The sequence below is a fragment of the Bombyx mandarina genome, chromosome 11 (genome assembly GCF_030267445.1).
Source record: "Bombyx mandarina strain Sakado chromosome 11, ASM3026744v2".
Taxonomy (NCBI): domain Eukaryota; kingdom Metazoa; phylum Arthropoda; class Insecta; order Lepidoptera; family Bombycidae; genus Bombyx; species Bombyx mandarina.
The window spans coordinates 10,229,487-10,245,077 of NC_143218.1; the positions used below are offsets into that span (position 1 = coordinate 10,229,487).

General features: G+C 35.4%; 1 protein-coding gene across 3 annotated transcripts in view; it reads left to right on the forward strand.

Moving 5' to 3' along the window:
* Tmep (Transmembrane endosomal protein) overlaps nt 1-13,629 on the forward strand; it is a 37,568-nt gene extending 23,939 nt beyond the window's left edge. Inside the window, exons 4-8 of one of the 3 annotated variants that reach the window (XM_028180681.2) lie at nt 773-999; nt 4,102-4,303; nt 4,567-4,802; nt 5,510-5,594; nt 9,921-13,629. In XM_028180681.2, the coding sequence (XP_028036482.1) occupies nt 773-999; nt 4,102-4,303; nt 4,567-4,802; nt 5,510-5,594; nt 9,921-10,072 (902 nt within the window). In that variant the 3' untranslated portion in view covers nt 10,073-13,629. Of the gene's footprint in view, nt 1-772; nt 1,000-4,101; nt 4,304-4,566; nt 4,803-5,509; nt 5,595-6,118; nt 8,317-8,360; nt 8,387-9,920 lie in introns of those variants that run through there. The other 2 variants (XM_089731463.1, XM_028180682.2) reach the window with 2 other exon arrangements.
* The last annotated feature ends 1,962 nt before the right edge of the window (nt 13,630-15,591 follow it).

Genomic DNA, 15,591 nt, shown 5'->3' on the forward strand with positions numbered 1-15,591 from the left:
TCTACAACGTAAATGCCCCGACCCACCTTGAGATATGAGTTTCAAGGTCTCAATAAAGTTACAACGGCTGCCCCGCCCTTCAAACCGAAACGCATTACTGCTTCACGGCAAATAGGCGGGGTTGTGGTACCTACCCGAGCGGACTTACAAGACGTCCTACCACCAGTAATTACCAAATCATATTTTTTGTGAGTTTGATTTTTATTACACGATGGTATTCCTTCCTTCCTTGGAAGTAAATCGTGAACATTTGTTAAGTACGTATTTCGTACGTAAAATTGGTACCCGCCTACGGGATTCGATTACTGGTGCATCACTACATATGCACCGGACGTCTTATCCTTTAGGGCACGACGTCATTAAGTTGTAAGGTTACATTAAACTGACAAAATTAACCGTTTGGCAGGGTCGCCATGTAATGTTGTACTTTGGGAGTTGTTAAAGGAAAACGTCTTCTTGCGTGTACTCCATGTTTAATAATCATCTTAATCCTAGTTTACGATTATGAAGAAGCCTATGTTTCTGGGTCGTCCGCCTTATTAGGGGGATATGCGAGATTACACCTATTAATTATGTTATATACTAAATGCTATGCTAATACTATGCTATGCTATGCCATAATATATAAGTATACACACAAGTATATCAAAGTTTTCCCATTTAATACGAGGTAATAAGGTCGTTCGTTCCCTCGGCGACTAATGCTTTGTTTCTTTGTGTACACTACACCTCTGCGTATTTACCTAGACTCTTATTGTTTTCTTGTTCGTAGCGTTCGTGATCTATAGCTTCTTGTCCCTGTGCTACGAGTACCTCGGGGGCGAAGGGAACATAATGTCGGAGCTGCGCGGGCGGCCGGTGCGCGCGTCCTGCGTCAACGGCACGTGTTGCCTGGCAGGAGCAACGTACACGATCGGCTTCCTCCGTTTCTGCAAGCAGGCAACCCTACAGTTCTGCCTCATAAAGCCGCTTTGCGCTTTCGTCATCATTTTCTTGCAGGTGATTTTATCTTCTTTTTTTTTATTGCTTAGATGGATGGACGAGCTCACAGCCCATCTGGTGTTAAGTGGTTGCCAGCCCATAGACATCCACAACGTAAATGCGCCACCCATCTTGAGATATAAGTTCTAAGGTCTCGAGTATAGTTACAACGGCTGCCCCACCCTTCAAACCGAAACGCATTACTGCTGCGCGGCAGAAATAGGCAGGAGTGGTGGTACCAACCCGTGCGGACTCGCAAGAGGTCCTACCACCAGTAATTACGAAAATTATAATTTTGCGGGTTTGATTTTTATTTCATGATGTTACTCCTTCACCGTGGAAGTCAATCGTGATTTGATGAGTACGTATGTATTTCATTAGAAAAATTGGTACCCGTCTGAGATTCGAACACCGGTGCATCGCTCAACACGAATGCACCGGACGTCTTATCCGTTAGGCCACGACGACTTACAAATCTATACTCTCTATAGTAATGTATAAATCTGCAGTGGTTTTTACGAATGTTCCGTTATAACTACTGAACCATGCATCCGATTGACTTGAAACTTGGTATCCATGTAGAAAATACATGTACTTAATGGATAGGCTAATATTTATATGAGTGTTGGACTCCCTACGCCAGTTGCGGGGGCGTTAATGATGAGAATCTTTGTGGGGGTGAAAAATAATAATGTTAATTTTAAATGCCCAGCGAAGCGGACGGGTACAGCTAGTACTCATATAAAAAAAAAACAATAACATTTCAGTTTCGTCGACCCTGATCTAAGCATTTTCTATTGTGTTATTCATATATGTACGTACATTGGAAACAAAACGTGGACTTTGACCAAACTTTTCAAGTGTTTTGAAAGCAACTGCTCAACTGTGCCCGGTTTTGTTGATGTCCATGGTTATTAAGGACCACTCCCCGTCAGATGGGCTGTTGGTTCGTCTTCGAAAACAACATAAAAAAATAATGGAATCGTAGAAAACAAGAATACCATTATCAGTAGAACGATGTCGATAAAGCACTTTAATTGCGGAGATAAACTTTGGTTAGTCACGTACGTGATTAATGTTGGGTTTTTTTGTTTCTACATTCTGTACATACAAACAAACGTTCTTTGTTACGAATTTCTAAGAATGTAACTGGTTTACGAATTTAAATTTCGAATTTAAAACAAATTCAACACCAATAACTTCGTGTATAGAGTTCTTCTTCTTCTTCTTCTCAGTCGGACACTCTTGTCAGAGTGGTTGTGGTCACGTTGACGCTATATGTGCAGTAGTTAGGTCGCCCATGCTCCCGACAACCGCCCTCCAGGCAATGCGCTTCCAGGTCTGGCGGTATAAAGAGTTATAGAAGGAGAAAAAACCCATCTTAACACAAACAAATCTTGTAGTATATGACGCAGTTACGAATTCGGTGATCGCGAACGAATCAGTTGAAACACTTTTATTTAATTTTTTATCCTACCTATTCTAGTAACCCCCAGGGGTCATACTAGATTCACAGAACTAGTAGGTGAGCACACGGGGCCCTAACCTGAGGCCATTCAAACAGGTTCAATTATAACACTACGGCGTATTTGTTTTTGATGTTGTACTGGCGAGGGGGGAGGGTGTTGTAAGTCCACGCGGGTAGGTAGAACCACTGTCCCGTCATTTCTGAAGGAAGTTCAGGAATTGGGCTGAAAGGTTGTAATAGCCGTTACACAATATAATTGAGACTTCTATCACATGTCTGAAGGTGGGCGAGGTTTTTTTTATATTGCTTAGATGGGTGGACGAGCTCACAGCCCACCTGGTGTTAAGTGTTAAGTATATGTTTTCTATCTTACTCTAAACCGGCTACTAGAAAGAGACGAACAATCGGACCGGTGTAGTTGCTAATAGCCTTTAGGGCTGAATTAATAGTTTGTACTCGAGAGGTCAAGACCTCCGGATTAATTTGCGTCGGAAACTTGCGGTACCGAAGCAGACGCCCGGTCCGAGTTATGGGCATTCTTGTTACGCTTAATGAATTTTAGTTTTATGGCCAGTTAACCTAGTTAATTTTTTTTAAACCATCACTAAAGCGCTCCGAATTAAACCGTGACGGATGTAGTTTGAAACGTGACTGAATCGATTTCGAAGCAAAATTCTGTATTTACCGATTTGAGGGGTGGCATTTTTTTTTCTGCCTGTTTTAGTAACCTCAGGGGCTATTAGAATAGGTAAGGGTGAGATAACCGTTATTGAAAATTAGTGTTGTATTATTATCGCCTGTCCCACGAAAATAATTAAAAACGTATCACGTGCTACAAATATAGAATAGAGTTAAGTGATAAAATCGAAAAAATACTTGAGTGTGACAATTACAAATTATATATCAAACCATCGCTTTTAGCGAGTATCGTAAAAATAATTCGTCCGATAATTTGTGACTGCGTTCTTCGAGAATTGTGGTCGTAAATCATATCGCAAGCCCGTCAGAGTATTTATTTAGCTGCACAAACAAAGTGATCATCAACAAATAACATTGACAAATTGACAAGAGGTACATGACAGATGTCAATTAAAATAATAGGTGCCAATAGGTGCATTCGACAGTGCATTATTGTAAAAATGAGTAGATACCATCATCTTGCCTATTCGCTACGAATCATTAGTTCTTGTATTATAAATTGGTTAACCGTCATGCAATACAATTGCGATACTCAGAACTGACGTGGGTGGACAACAATTTGTACTAAGTACAATAAAGTAAGGAGGTGGATGTACACAATTACCCAGTCGTATTGTTTTAAAGTGCAATGTAGGCGGTGCTTATGAAACAGGACTATTGTGAGAAGGAAAGAGCGTTGACCGACTTGTTCATCGGCTGTCTTCAGTTGCTTTAGTTCTGTGGGCGATTACCTTTTTTTTTGACGATTCTTCGGACGTGACTGCGTCACTGACAAAATTTACTTGCGGGAAATTCTATTGTGTCATAGATTAAATATGTGACGTTCTGGATCATGGAATTTATAGGTAATATGTAACCTTTTGCCTGTGATGTTTATGATTATGGTAACCACGTAAACCAAATGGGTCGTGAATTTGTTAGTTCGTTAAAAAAGTTATATGTTTGTATTACAGGCTTTCGGGCATTACCACGACGGCGACTGGAGTCCCAACGGCGGCTACATTTACATAACGATCATCAATAATTTCTCCGTGAGCTTGGCACTCTACGGCCTGTTCCTCTTCCTCGGAGCCACCAGGGAGATGCTGAAGCCTTTCGATCCGGTTCTGAAGTTCTTCACCGTTAAATCTGTCATCTTCCTTTCGTTCTGGCAAGGTGAGTTCCATTCAATGCATTTGAGCGTTTGAAATGTCTCGACCTGTTCGAATCGTAATATACGTATTGGATTGATTTATTTAAAATATATGAAGTCGTCGTGGCCTAAAGGATAAGACGTCCGGTGCATTCGTATGAAGCGATGAGACCTTAGAACTTGTATCTCAAGGTGGGTGGCGCATTTACCTCGTAGATGTCTATAGGCAAAAAAAAAATTGGATCTGATGGATCCGTAAAGACGTGTTGTTTGACTGTGCTTACAGGCGTCGCCCTGGCCATACTTGAGAAGGCGCAAGTGATCTCCCCGATACTGGACGCGAGCAACGTTCCCACGACGGCCGGTACCGTGTCGGCCGGCTACCAGAACTTCCTGATCTGCATCGAGATGTGCGCGGCGGCGGTGGCGTTGCGGTACGCGTTCCCGGCCGCCGTGTACGTGCACTCGCACCGCGACCCGCACCGCTCCCTCACCATGCAGTCGATCTCCAGCAGCCTCAAGGTACGCTCTTCAGAAACCTTCACATGACAATCTTGCCAGTCAAACCGTAGCAACTTTTTATATTTATTTTTTATTGTTCCCCTTTAAAAGATCTAAAAAAGTCCGCGACGGCATATGTCTATATGTTAAGGTTGGCTCACTATAACGTTCTTTTATGCTAACGAAATTTGCTCTAAAATAAAGCATTATTTGTGAAGGTATTCTTACGAAGATAATCCCTATCCAAATAAATACGTTATTCATTACAAGTATTTAATTTGAAAGAAATTTACCCACGCGGTTTTAATGAGTATCTCGTTATGAGTATTTTAATGAGTATACGAAGATATCGCAGTTTTAAAATAACATCGCAGCAAAATAATGATCAAGCGCGTAATATTGATGTACAAGGCGCCGGAACAATCGATTCAAGCATTCTCGAGAAATCGGTGAACATACATAGATAAAAAATGGTGGTCGAACTGATAGTCTCGTCTTTTGAAGTCGGTTAAAAAGCGTGATTTTAGTACCTTAAATAGCTCTTTGACATTCTATTATTCAAAAATATTTTCACTTTCTACGTAACTGAAGTCGCCGGTAAAATTTAGCGTTATGCCAAAGTAACTGTTCCACGCGGACGAAGTCGCGGGCAAAACCTAGTAGATATATAACTATATATCGTTCAAAAGAAAATATGCGAACACGATATGTTTCTTTGAAATTTTCAGGAGACAATGAATCCCAAGGACATAATGACGGACGCCTTCCACAACTTCCATCCGCAGTACCAGCAGTACACCCAGTACAGCTCCGGTAAGAAACGAGTTTACGATCATTTGTATTATGTCATTTAGCGCATGACGCCTTCATATAAGCCTGTGTATGTATTTTATTTGCGTAATGTAATCGATAGTTTTTTTTTACTCTACCTAATCGTTGGTAGTCTAAGACGTTATAACTACGCGGGGACTGGTACGTTAGCTCACAAGGCTCTCGATCCCGAGATGATCTTGCTAACACTAGCCCTAGCAAGAGCAATATCGATAATAGTGATGCGACGTCATCTGAAAACATATTTCGTCTTGATACACCATTTGATTTGCACAGATAAATAATAAAGTGGGTAGTTTCGTTATTGAAAATAAAAATTTAAAAATGGAATTCGAAAGCATGACAAATCATTATGGTTACATACATATTTTGTGATTATTATTTTTTGAAGTTAAACATTAAACTTTCGAACGCAACCGCAAAACCATAATAAAATCGTAAATGGGAATAGAAAATTCAATAGATCGGAAAAAATTATATTTTTTTTTGTTTTCATTTCCTTTCAGATGTTACTTCTCACCTGCCTTATGAGAAACTATAAAAACCGCCATAGCTGTGCATGAAACGCATTGTCGTGTTCTCTGATAAATACATTTCGCAATAAATAAATAAATAAAAAAACATCTAATTTAACATCCGAGCATGGAAACGCCACTAACATTATTTACGTGTACCTTATTATCGTTTAGGTGTGCTTTTTATTTGGCTGATTTAATTACGTTATTTCATTATTTGTTGTGCTTAAAAAGCAAGCGCGAGTTACGTTTTGTTCACGCGAACGTTTCCTCCCTGCATAGAAACCCCATAGTAAATATTTAATTAAATACATATAATATAGATACGATATCTACTACTGCCGTGCCCTCCTTTATACTCTGATAAAATAATAATATGCGGTTAGAACAAATAAAATCAAAACGTACAGGTATAAATTACATTATAAAAAAAAAACAAATATGCTATTCACTCTCGACAGCAGTGTAATGAAAATTTTAGTCCATCTCATTCTCTCGCAGGCGGTTTATACGTTTGTCTCTTTTTATTGTTCGCTTTTCGAATGTCATTTCCGTTTAATGGAGTTTCAAATCACAACGACGCTAAAATGTTTTTAAAGAAAAAAAAAAAAAAATTTTAATCATTCCACTTTTGGAGGATAGGGGAACACGAAATGTCGAATTTCACGGAAATTTTCAAACCGACCTGTGCTAGTCCTTTTCGTGCTCTTTTCGTTGAAGTTTGAAGGGAGTGACAGTAATGTTATTCAAATTTACTTACACGGGTTTTTTTTTCTTAAATCCTTCGGCACCCGCGTTACCTGTTAAAAGTTTTAATAAACAATATTTTTTTATTTGATTTGTGATTATATGCACTTCCTAATTAATAGCGTTATATAAGTGAACAGGGTTAACAACCTCATTCGCATTGTCATTGTTGCTAACGGAAACGAAAAAGTCAACAGCATAATTGTTTCATTAGTAAGCTAGTTTTAATTTCATCTCATATGTTTTTTTTATAATTTCATTAAAATTATTTCAATGCTTAAAATAAAATAATATTTTTATTTAAAAAAAAAAGAGTTTAAAAACACGATTTTTTTTACTTAAATTCTTGATCTAGATTATATTATTATTACTAAAAGAAATACGAATTTCAAGTGCTCGGTATTTAACGAAATCGATTTTGAATTAGTACTTTATAAATAACAGGTATTTGGCTAGTCCGTAATCGCACTATATAGTGTTTAAAAAAACATTTGTATAAAACACAAATTACACACCTTGTTTGATGTTGCCGCACTAATAATTCGGACTACTAATTGCCATATTTGTTACCTTATCTTTTTTTATATTTATCTGTTATCAACTTATTAATATAAATCTGATAGAACAGGTCGATGTCTCTCTTGTTTTAGAATAAATAAAGGAAGACGACATCTTTTGGTGATTCCTTCACTAATGAAATTGATTTTTAGTTTTAATAGTTGCGCACGTTTACTTTGTCAAAACATCAGTCACGGTTTTCATCGATTTAAAGTATTCTAGTTCACTGGTTTTAAAATTATCTACGTCTTTCTTATTTCATGATGAATTGTAAGTCAATCAATAAATATTAAAACAAAAGGCTATAAATCTAATCAAATGATTGATCTATCATAGTATCGATCAGGTGCAAGCGTACATATAATGTGCAGGCAATAGAACCTTCAATATTTAAAACAGGCCATAAAATATAAAAAAAATATATTCAATAATAAATTTGAGACATTTTTTGTGTAAAGTGCGCGCTTTAAACTTTTGGGTTTACCATATGAAACGATTTCTTTCTGTGATTTTTTTTTCTTTTTCTATGGTTACTGGATAAAATCCTTTAATTGAAAATTTAGAATAGAATTTAATAAACACGACCTCTTACGTGGCTGTCTGGCCATTCATTATGTGTTGCCATACCAAAAAGTGGTATATACGTTTTCGAAATAAAATTATCTTAACATAGCTTTGTAAAATCCGCTTTTTTATTAAATGTCTATAAAACCAAACATTTTCTTTTTAATTTAGAAATTTTAAGATTTTTTTATATTTTAGTTGTATCTTTTTTCATTTCATTATAGATAGGTTAAGTTTGGTATATTATAGTCGGCGTTTCTACCACAATTTTATTAAAACTGTAATTTGCCACCCGTTAATTAATAAACTCTCTTCATAAATAGTATTTTATTTAGTAAAATACATTCAATGTTTTACAAATTAGATATACAGTAAAGTTGGCGTTCAACGGAGTTCAATGAGGTAAGAAATATATTTATTAAAAACACTTACATTTGAATTCAGCAGGTAAAGTTTGTCTGTGACTTCGGAAAGTATTCGTAATATCAAGAAAATCGTAATAAAACATAATAAGTGCAATTTTAATTTGTCAGTGTTTTTAATAAAATGTACGATCTCAAAAAAAAGCTTCCAATAATATGAGTAGATGGTCGGATATTTGGCTTCTTTTTGACATTAATTTGCTTGCATGTATCATGTCACTAAAACCATGGTATGTTTTACGTGTTGTTGCATGCTGTTATACTGATATAAACACTAGTTTCTAGTAATAAATAATGTACTTTTTGTTTGGGAGTAGTTCAGTTACACACAACGTTTAATCTCTGGCTACCTTACTAGCTTATGGGCAGACGAACTGCCCATTGACATCAATAGGACGAATCTTGAGATTTGACGTCGAAATCTCGATTTGTATGCGAATAACTAATATATATCCTTACTTTTTCTACAATTAAAACGCAATCATATTTACTTACATACATTCTGATGCTACAACATTTGAGGTTACAGAAAATATAGAAATACTAATTTTCATAATTTTGTAAAATTTTAAGTATAAATCTACGAGTAATTCATACCACAATAAAATTTGCACAAACAGACACCGCTTTTTGGAACTAAAACATTAAAATTTATTAAAACACAAGCAAATTTATAATAAAATATCAACACATTTTTAAGTTTTGATTCACTAAAAATAGATAAAGCAGAAACGCACGTCACAGTAAATTTGCATTAATGAATTTAAGGTGGTGGTGCTGGTTACAAATTTAAAATAAATGGATTACATTTCAATGTTTCTCGGTTGTGGATTTTTAACGTATGTGCGAGTGTTAAATATAACTAATACTGTGCTCAGATAAACCAAACTCCTTAAATCGGAATGTAGGCCTTAGTTATTTGGTGAACGGGTGTTTAATATTTATAATTTATGGGCTGATGTACGCAAGAAGATTTTTTCGGATACAAGCAGGCGGGAATATCAATTAAAAATTAAGATTAGTCTTGCCGGAAACGAACATACATACGAGTTTCAATTGAAATACGTCTAGTTTCATTGTTGTATTGATTGTCGCCGGCAGTGGCGGATTTACCCTAAGGCCCGGTAGGCCCAGGCTTAGGGCGGTCAGATGTAGGGGCGGCTCCAATCGTGTCAAAGAACTTATTATAACGTATGGCGGGCGGACTGCACTGCATGGTGCAATCGATACCGCTAATTACTAATTTTTTTTTCTAAACTTCTAAATCTATTTAGATAAAATTTGGCAATAAAGTAATTTCATTATGTAGTCTATATGATGAATGCTGAGAAAGGGGCGGCTGATGGTTGGGACCTAGGGCGGCCGAGACTGCAAATCCGCCACTGGTCGCCGGATCTATACGAGTTTTTTTTGTCTAAAATGTAAATGGTAATCCCGCCACTTGTATTCGATTATTTTTTCTTATGTGAATCAGCCCTAAGCAGAGTTTTGTGATATGATAGTAATGCGCGGTCACACGGAATCCGGTAAGCGTGGGGAGGAAGGAGCGGCTCTGGCTCCTCGCCCGCCGCCCCAGCGCGTCGCTACCATCTGCCACGCCACCAATTACCACGAGAAGACCACGCTGCTCAGCTCCGATGACGAATTTCAGTGAATAAACGAAGATAAGTCCCATGTTAAACTTGAGACTTATAGATCACCCAATTCTATGAAAAAGTTTATTTTTTTTAATTTAAATAACATTTTTATTAGATCTTACTAAAACATATGGTTGTGGAACAGCCCTCTCTTTTCTGTGAATTTTCTAAATACAAAATTAAATAAATAAAAGATCTTTTGTTGGTTTTTTACATGCAAAGTAAAATACTAGATCAACAAAAAATAGCTTATTTTTTATTAACATTCCTTTAAGGCATTATTTTATGAAAATTAATTGTTCGTTTTTTTTTTCTTTTCTTGCCACTCAAATGTAATGTCTATGGTAGACGTATGATTTGACGTATTTATTTTAATGCTAAATGTTTGACCAAAATGTCCTTTGTACATTTCTGTAAGGAAGTGGTAACAAATGGTATAAAATATTATATACTAAAACTTTTGCATTATATGAATAAAATAAATAATAAATAAACCAAATAATCATATTATTATACTAAAAAATATACTTTACTAACATAGTTTTAATAAGAGTACTAATTTCTAAAAAAATGTATTTGCCCCTCTATAATTTCTAACTAGTTCATTCAATCACTTGTAAAATTTATAAATTAGATCAAATGTAATCTAAAGCTTATTTTCACCAAATCAGTACTAAACAGACTTTGATAATGACATGTAACGAGATGGTTTTATGCTTAAAGCTCAGCGTTACAAGATTTACAATGGAATAAAATGTTGCAAACTTAATGCATAACTCCTAATGGCATAAATGTTTTATATATATATAAAAAAACAAAAAACTAACACACATTGTGCTTAGAACATAGACAAGTTTTAGCAAGAAATAATAATCTATTTTGTTCTATAAAGCTACTGAGATATGCAAACCAAATGCATCCATTCAGTGTCAGATTAGCCAGTTTTAACGATATTCACGATTGTATGATGATGACAAGTATATAAAAAAAATCTACTAAGGTTTTTTTTTGCCCTTGTAGGCAGACGAGCATACGGCCCACCTGATGGTGAGTGGTTACCGTCGCCCATGGACTTCAGCAATGCCAGGGGCAGAGCCAACCCGCTGCCTACTAAAGTTGGTTAAGTTGGCAAAGTTGGTTGGTAAGCCTTGGTTATCAATACCACATGACGACTCTGGCGCATGAAGACAGCCGTAAAAATGTTAATTAATAAACAAATCTTATTAATTTGTGTTAAGGATTGTATAATGTGTGTGTAGTTACCAAATATTTTGAGGTTTTTCTGTTCAATCATGTTATCATTTTCAGTAATCATGCCAAAAATAATCTATTTTGTATAAATATCTTGTTACCAAGAAAATATTGTAATATGTAACATAAAACAGGCTAGATTCCGCTTCGCCGTCCAGATGATGCCTATTCCTCGATTCTCATAAAATTAATGTAAAAAGATAACCAAGATAGCTTGTTTTGATCAAAATGAAAAAATTTGAAAATAATAAATTTACAATTAGTTAGAATATAATATATTTTACTTCACTTAAACAAAACATAGAATTTTTTAGATGATTTCTCTAAACTTGGTAAATTGGTAAGTTGCTAACATAAGGTATTTGTTTAAGTGATTTGGTGTGACTAAAATGTTGAACATCTTGTTTTATTAGATAATCAGGCTATTTAGGTAAACTGTAAATACAAAGAGTATGTATAAACCTTTATTAAACTATAAGATGCTTTGTGGTCTACTCTTTTTAGAAGCTAAAGTCTAAAAAACGGTAAACCTTCTATGTCATACAGAATTCTCCTGTAGGTATTCAAATTAAATCCTACTAGGTTCTGTTAGATTCCTGAAGCGTCTTATAGAAAAGTTGTTGTAGGTCTACAGTACCGTGAAAGCTACGTTTTATCGTCAATAGGGAATGTAAGTTTATGTACAATTTTGTACATTTTTCTTACATCCAAATGATTAATTGGATTTTAAAGGTTTGTTCATTTGAAATCCATAATACAAAATTGATGCATAGAGGGTGCTAGCTGCGGAGCAACTGTGTGCTTAGTGCAAGTTTTTTAACATTCTCGATAGCGCTCTTGCCTATGTTTGCCGCTAGGGACGCTGTTACAACTGTATGCAGAGTTAACTTTTACGCTATCGAGAACGTTAAAAAACTCGCACTAAGCACACTCATTAGAATGTTGTATTATTACTTTTTACTGTCGGGGCAACTATTTGTTGGTCTGCTATAATGGGTAAGACATCCATAATAGTTTTTTAGGGTGATGCAATTGCATACGTAACACAAACGATCTTTGTTGTGAAGGAATAATACATTGAAATATATGTGAGCCTTGATGCTATGAATCCGTCTAATGTGAAAGAAAAATGGGACTTTACCTTTTTTTGGACAGTGGCATTTACAAAATGCGGCAAAAACGTAATAGTACTCAAAGGATTCAAAAATAATCAGTAGTTGTGACTTATATGAAAATTAAATTCACAAAATTGTTAATAGCATAATCAGTTTTACTAAATTTACATTTGAAATTAAATGGCCATACCAATGCGACTGCGATTCTTCAATGATGATTTTTATTAGTAAAAATCGATCTGAAATGTTTAGCAGGTACATTCCTTGCGGTGGTTTGACATCATGTTGGGCTCTTTTAAATATGTATCGAATACCTTAATTATAATTAAATGATAAACATATTTTATGATTGTTTCCTATCGACTAGTTTTCCTGTTATCGCTTCATAAAAATGTTAGATTTTCGATTGTAATAAATACGCGTATTAAATTTAAAATTCCCGAAAACTAAAATGCATTAAAAAACTTATTTTCTGACCAAAATTTTCAGATTTTTATTCCTTGACCCTCAACAATAAAAAGGTAACGTGTTGAACGGGCAAACGGTTCTGACACTTCGGTCCTTGAGATCTTTTAAGTCAGCTAGCTGTCGGATACAGAAATCACAATTTAGTAAAATACCATAAAATAAATAAATTGTAAAAAAAAGTAGGTAATCAAATATTTAAATAATAAAAAGTATAAAATATGTAACAATTTTTAAAACTAAAACGATAATGTGTCTATATTTAGGTGTTTTAGAGTAGTAATTACTTTAGATGTCGATACTGCATATAAGCACATGTGTACATTTCGTTTATATAATTGGCACGGGTCTTCGCTTCTTTTTAGTTATCAATCACTAGTTCGAATCGGAATAGATTGTACATTGGGCGTTCCTCAGAGAGCCGGTTAATTGCACCTGGCTCATATATCACGCCTTGTCCGTTGCTCTTGATCCGATTGGACAAGTGAACTTTTCTTTTTATTAGAATTTGTGACGTCATTGTTGTTATGATAAGCAAAGTGGAGGGGAAGTGCTTTAAACGGTCCCATATATGAAAGAAAAAAAAGTATTTTTGTAAAAGCTGAAGAAGGGGCATTTAACATTAAACTTTTTGTCGAAATCATTAAATTTCAAAGAAAGTAATCATAGATATTTTAATAATTCAAACGTTTTAGCTCCCGTTTTAAGTATGTGTAAAGAAAATAATAAAAATTAAATAAAAACATTGAGAGTTTCATTTCCCTGTATTGGAATTATTATTATTTTTGTTGCTTAGATTGGTGCACGAGTTCACAGCTCACCTGGTGTTAAGTGGTTACTGGAGCCCATAGACATCTACAACGTAAATGCGCCACCCACCTTGAGATATAAGTTCTAAGGTCTCAAGTATAGTTACAACGGCTGCCCCACCCTCAAACCCAAACGCATTACTGCTTCACGGCAGAAATAGTTAGGGTGGTGGTACCTAACCGTGCGTACTAACAAGAGGTTCTACCACCAGTAATTATATTTAATGCACATTTTCTGCTTTAGATGAGTGAACGAGCGGTTAACCCGATGTTAAGTGGTTGCGGAACTCCTCATTAGGAACGCTGCGACTTACTTTGTTGTCTTCTCGGATCCGCCGGATCCACTATAGGTGTAGTTAGGTCCTTCAATCACCTGTCACCGTCCTCGTCGAACTTTTCGTCGTAGTCTGCGAACTAACCCTATAAAGACAGCCCATTAATTTTCTCGCTGGATCTCCTCAGTGGGCCGCGATACAGTGGAGATTCTACAAAGCAATCTTCTTGCTAGGACCAGTGTTACCAAGCACTCTTAGGTTGAGGCCGTGAGCTCACCTAACCCTGTGCACGTAGCTGGAATAGCCTCTTAAGCTACCAGCGAATAGGTACGGGGAAAAAAAACTTCGTTACGTTATTACGTACCTATAGTTTTTATAGATAGTACACTGACTGTACACCCTATTATTATTCTGCTATTACTCATCTAAAAGTATTGATATCGATATCAGCTCTAGTTCTGATTGAGAGAAAACTAAAGATACTGTAAAAACAGGCTAAAATATGGAAATGGAAGAAATATCTATTTTGGTTTATGACCGAAATCGTAAGTAAACACTGAGGTAATAAGATATTGAGGAAAATAGATGGAAAAAGGGGATTTGATTTTCATGAAAAACAGAGCAATATTTCAAATTTATATTGATTTAAAAAAATATACACAATTATACTTTTAACATACTTTATATCTTTCGCAAACAAACATACAGAATTAATTTTTTAGTTTCATGTTATTAATAGATAAACGTGGTTTAGTGCACAAAATTCTTAATTAGTACATAGGTACGTGATTTTAATTCGTGTTATCCCGTAAGTTTTATAATGATACGGCTATAATAACAGGATTGTTGTTCGCATTGTTGCCACAGACACACGTCACATGTGGAGAGTACCTACTTAGTTTGTTAAAATGTCATGTATTCGTCCAAATACCAATCAATACCTTTAACGGCTTAATTACATTTTAACAATTGTAATTTCTACTGGTCGTCGACTAGAGAAAATTTGTCAAATAATTGATTCTTCAAGCTCTTTTCTATGGGATCCAGTAAGCATATATACTATAAATTTTACAAATGGCTTCACAGGCAATGTCTGCTAATAATAAAATCCTTTGTTTTCCTATAAGTTGAACAACGAAAACTGCTGAACGTATGTTATTGCTAAATAAATTATTGTTATTGTATTAAGGAGCGAATAGAAGTTGGTAGGTAACTTCTTAATTTATTTTATTAGATGGGTAAGCGAGCTCACGTAACATCCAATGAGCCGACTTGCTTTTAAGTGGTCACCAGAGCCCATAGTCAATATACGTATGACGTCAGCAACTTTGAGACTTGCGTCGAAGATCTCTTGCTTATGAGATATGCTTGATACTGCTTTCTAGAGGCCGGTTAAAAAAAACTATAAGTAAATGCAAAGCGTATCAATTCCAGTATTTTCGTATATTCATAAATATAAATTTTTCTAGAACGGTTTATTGAAATCAATCATTTAAATCAATCGCTAAATAGAAACTAAGATACATGATAAATGTCACCTTAATTCTAGCAACGACCATGGAAATAGTTGACAACATCACGATTAAAAAAAAAACAAAAAAACTATAAAATCCAGATTATC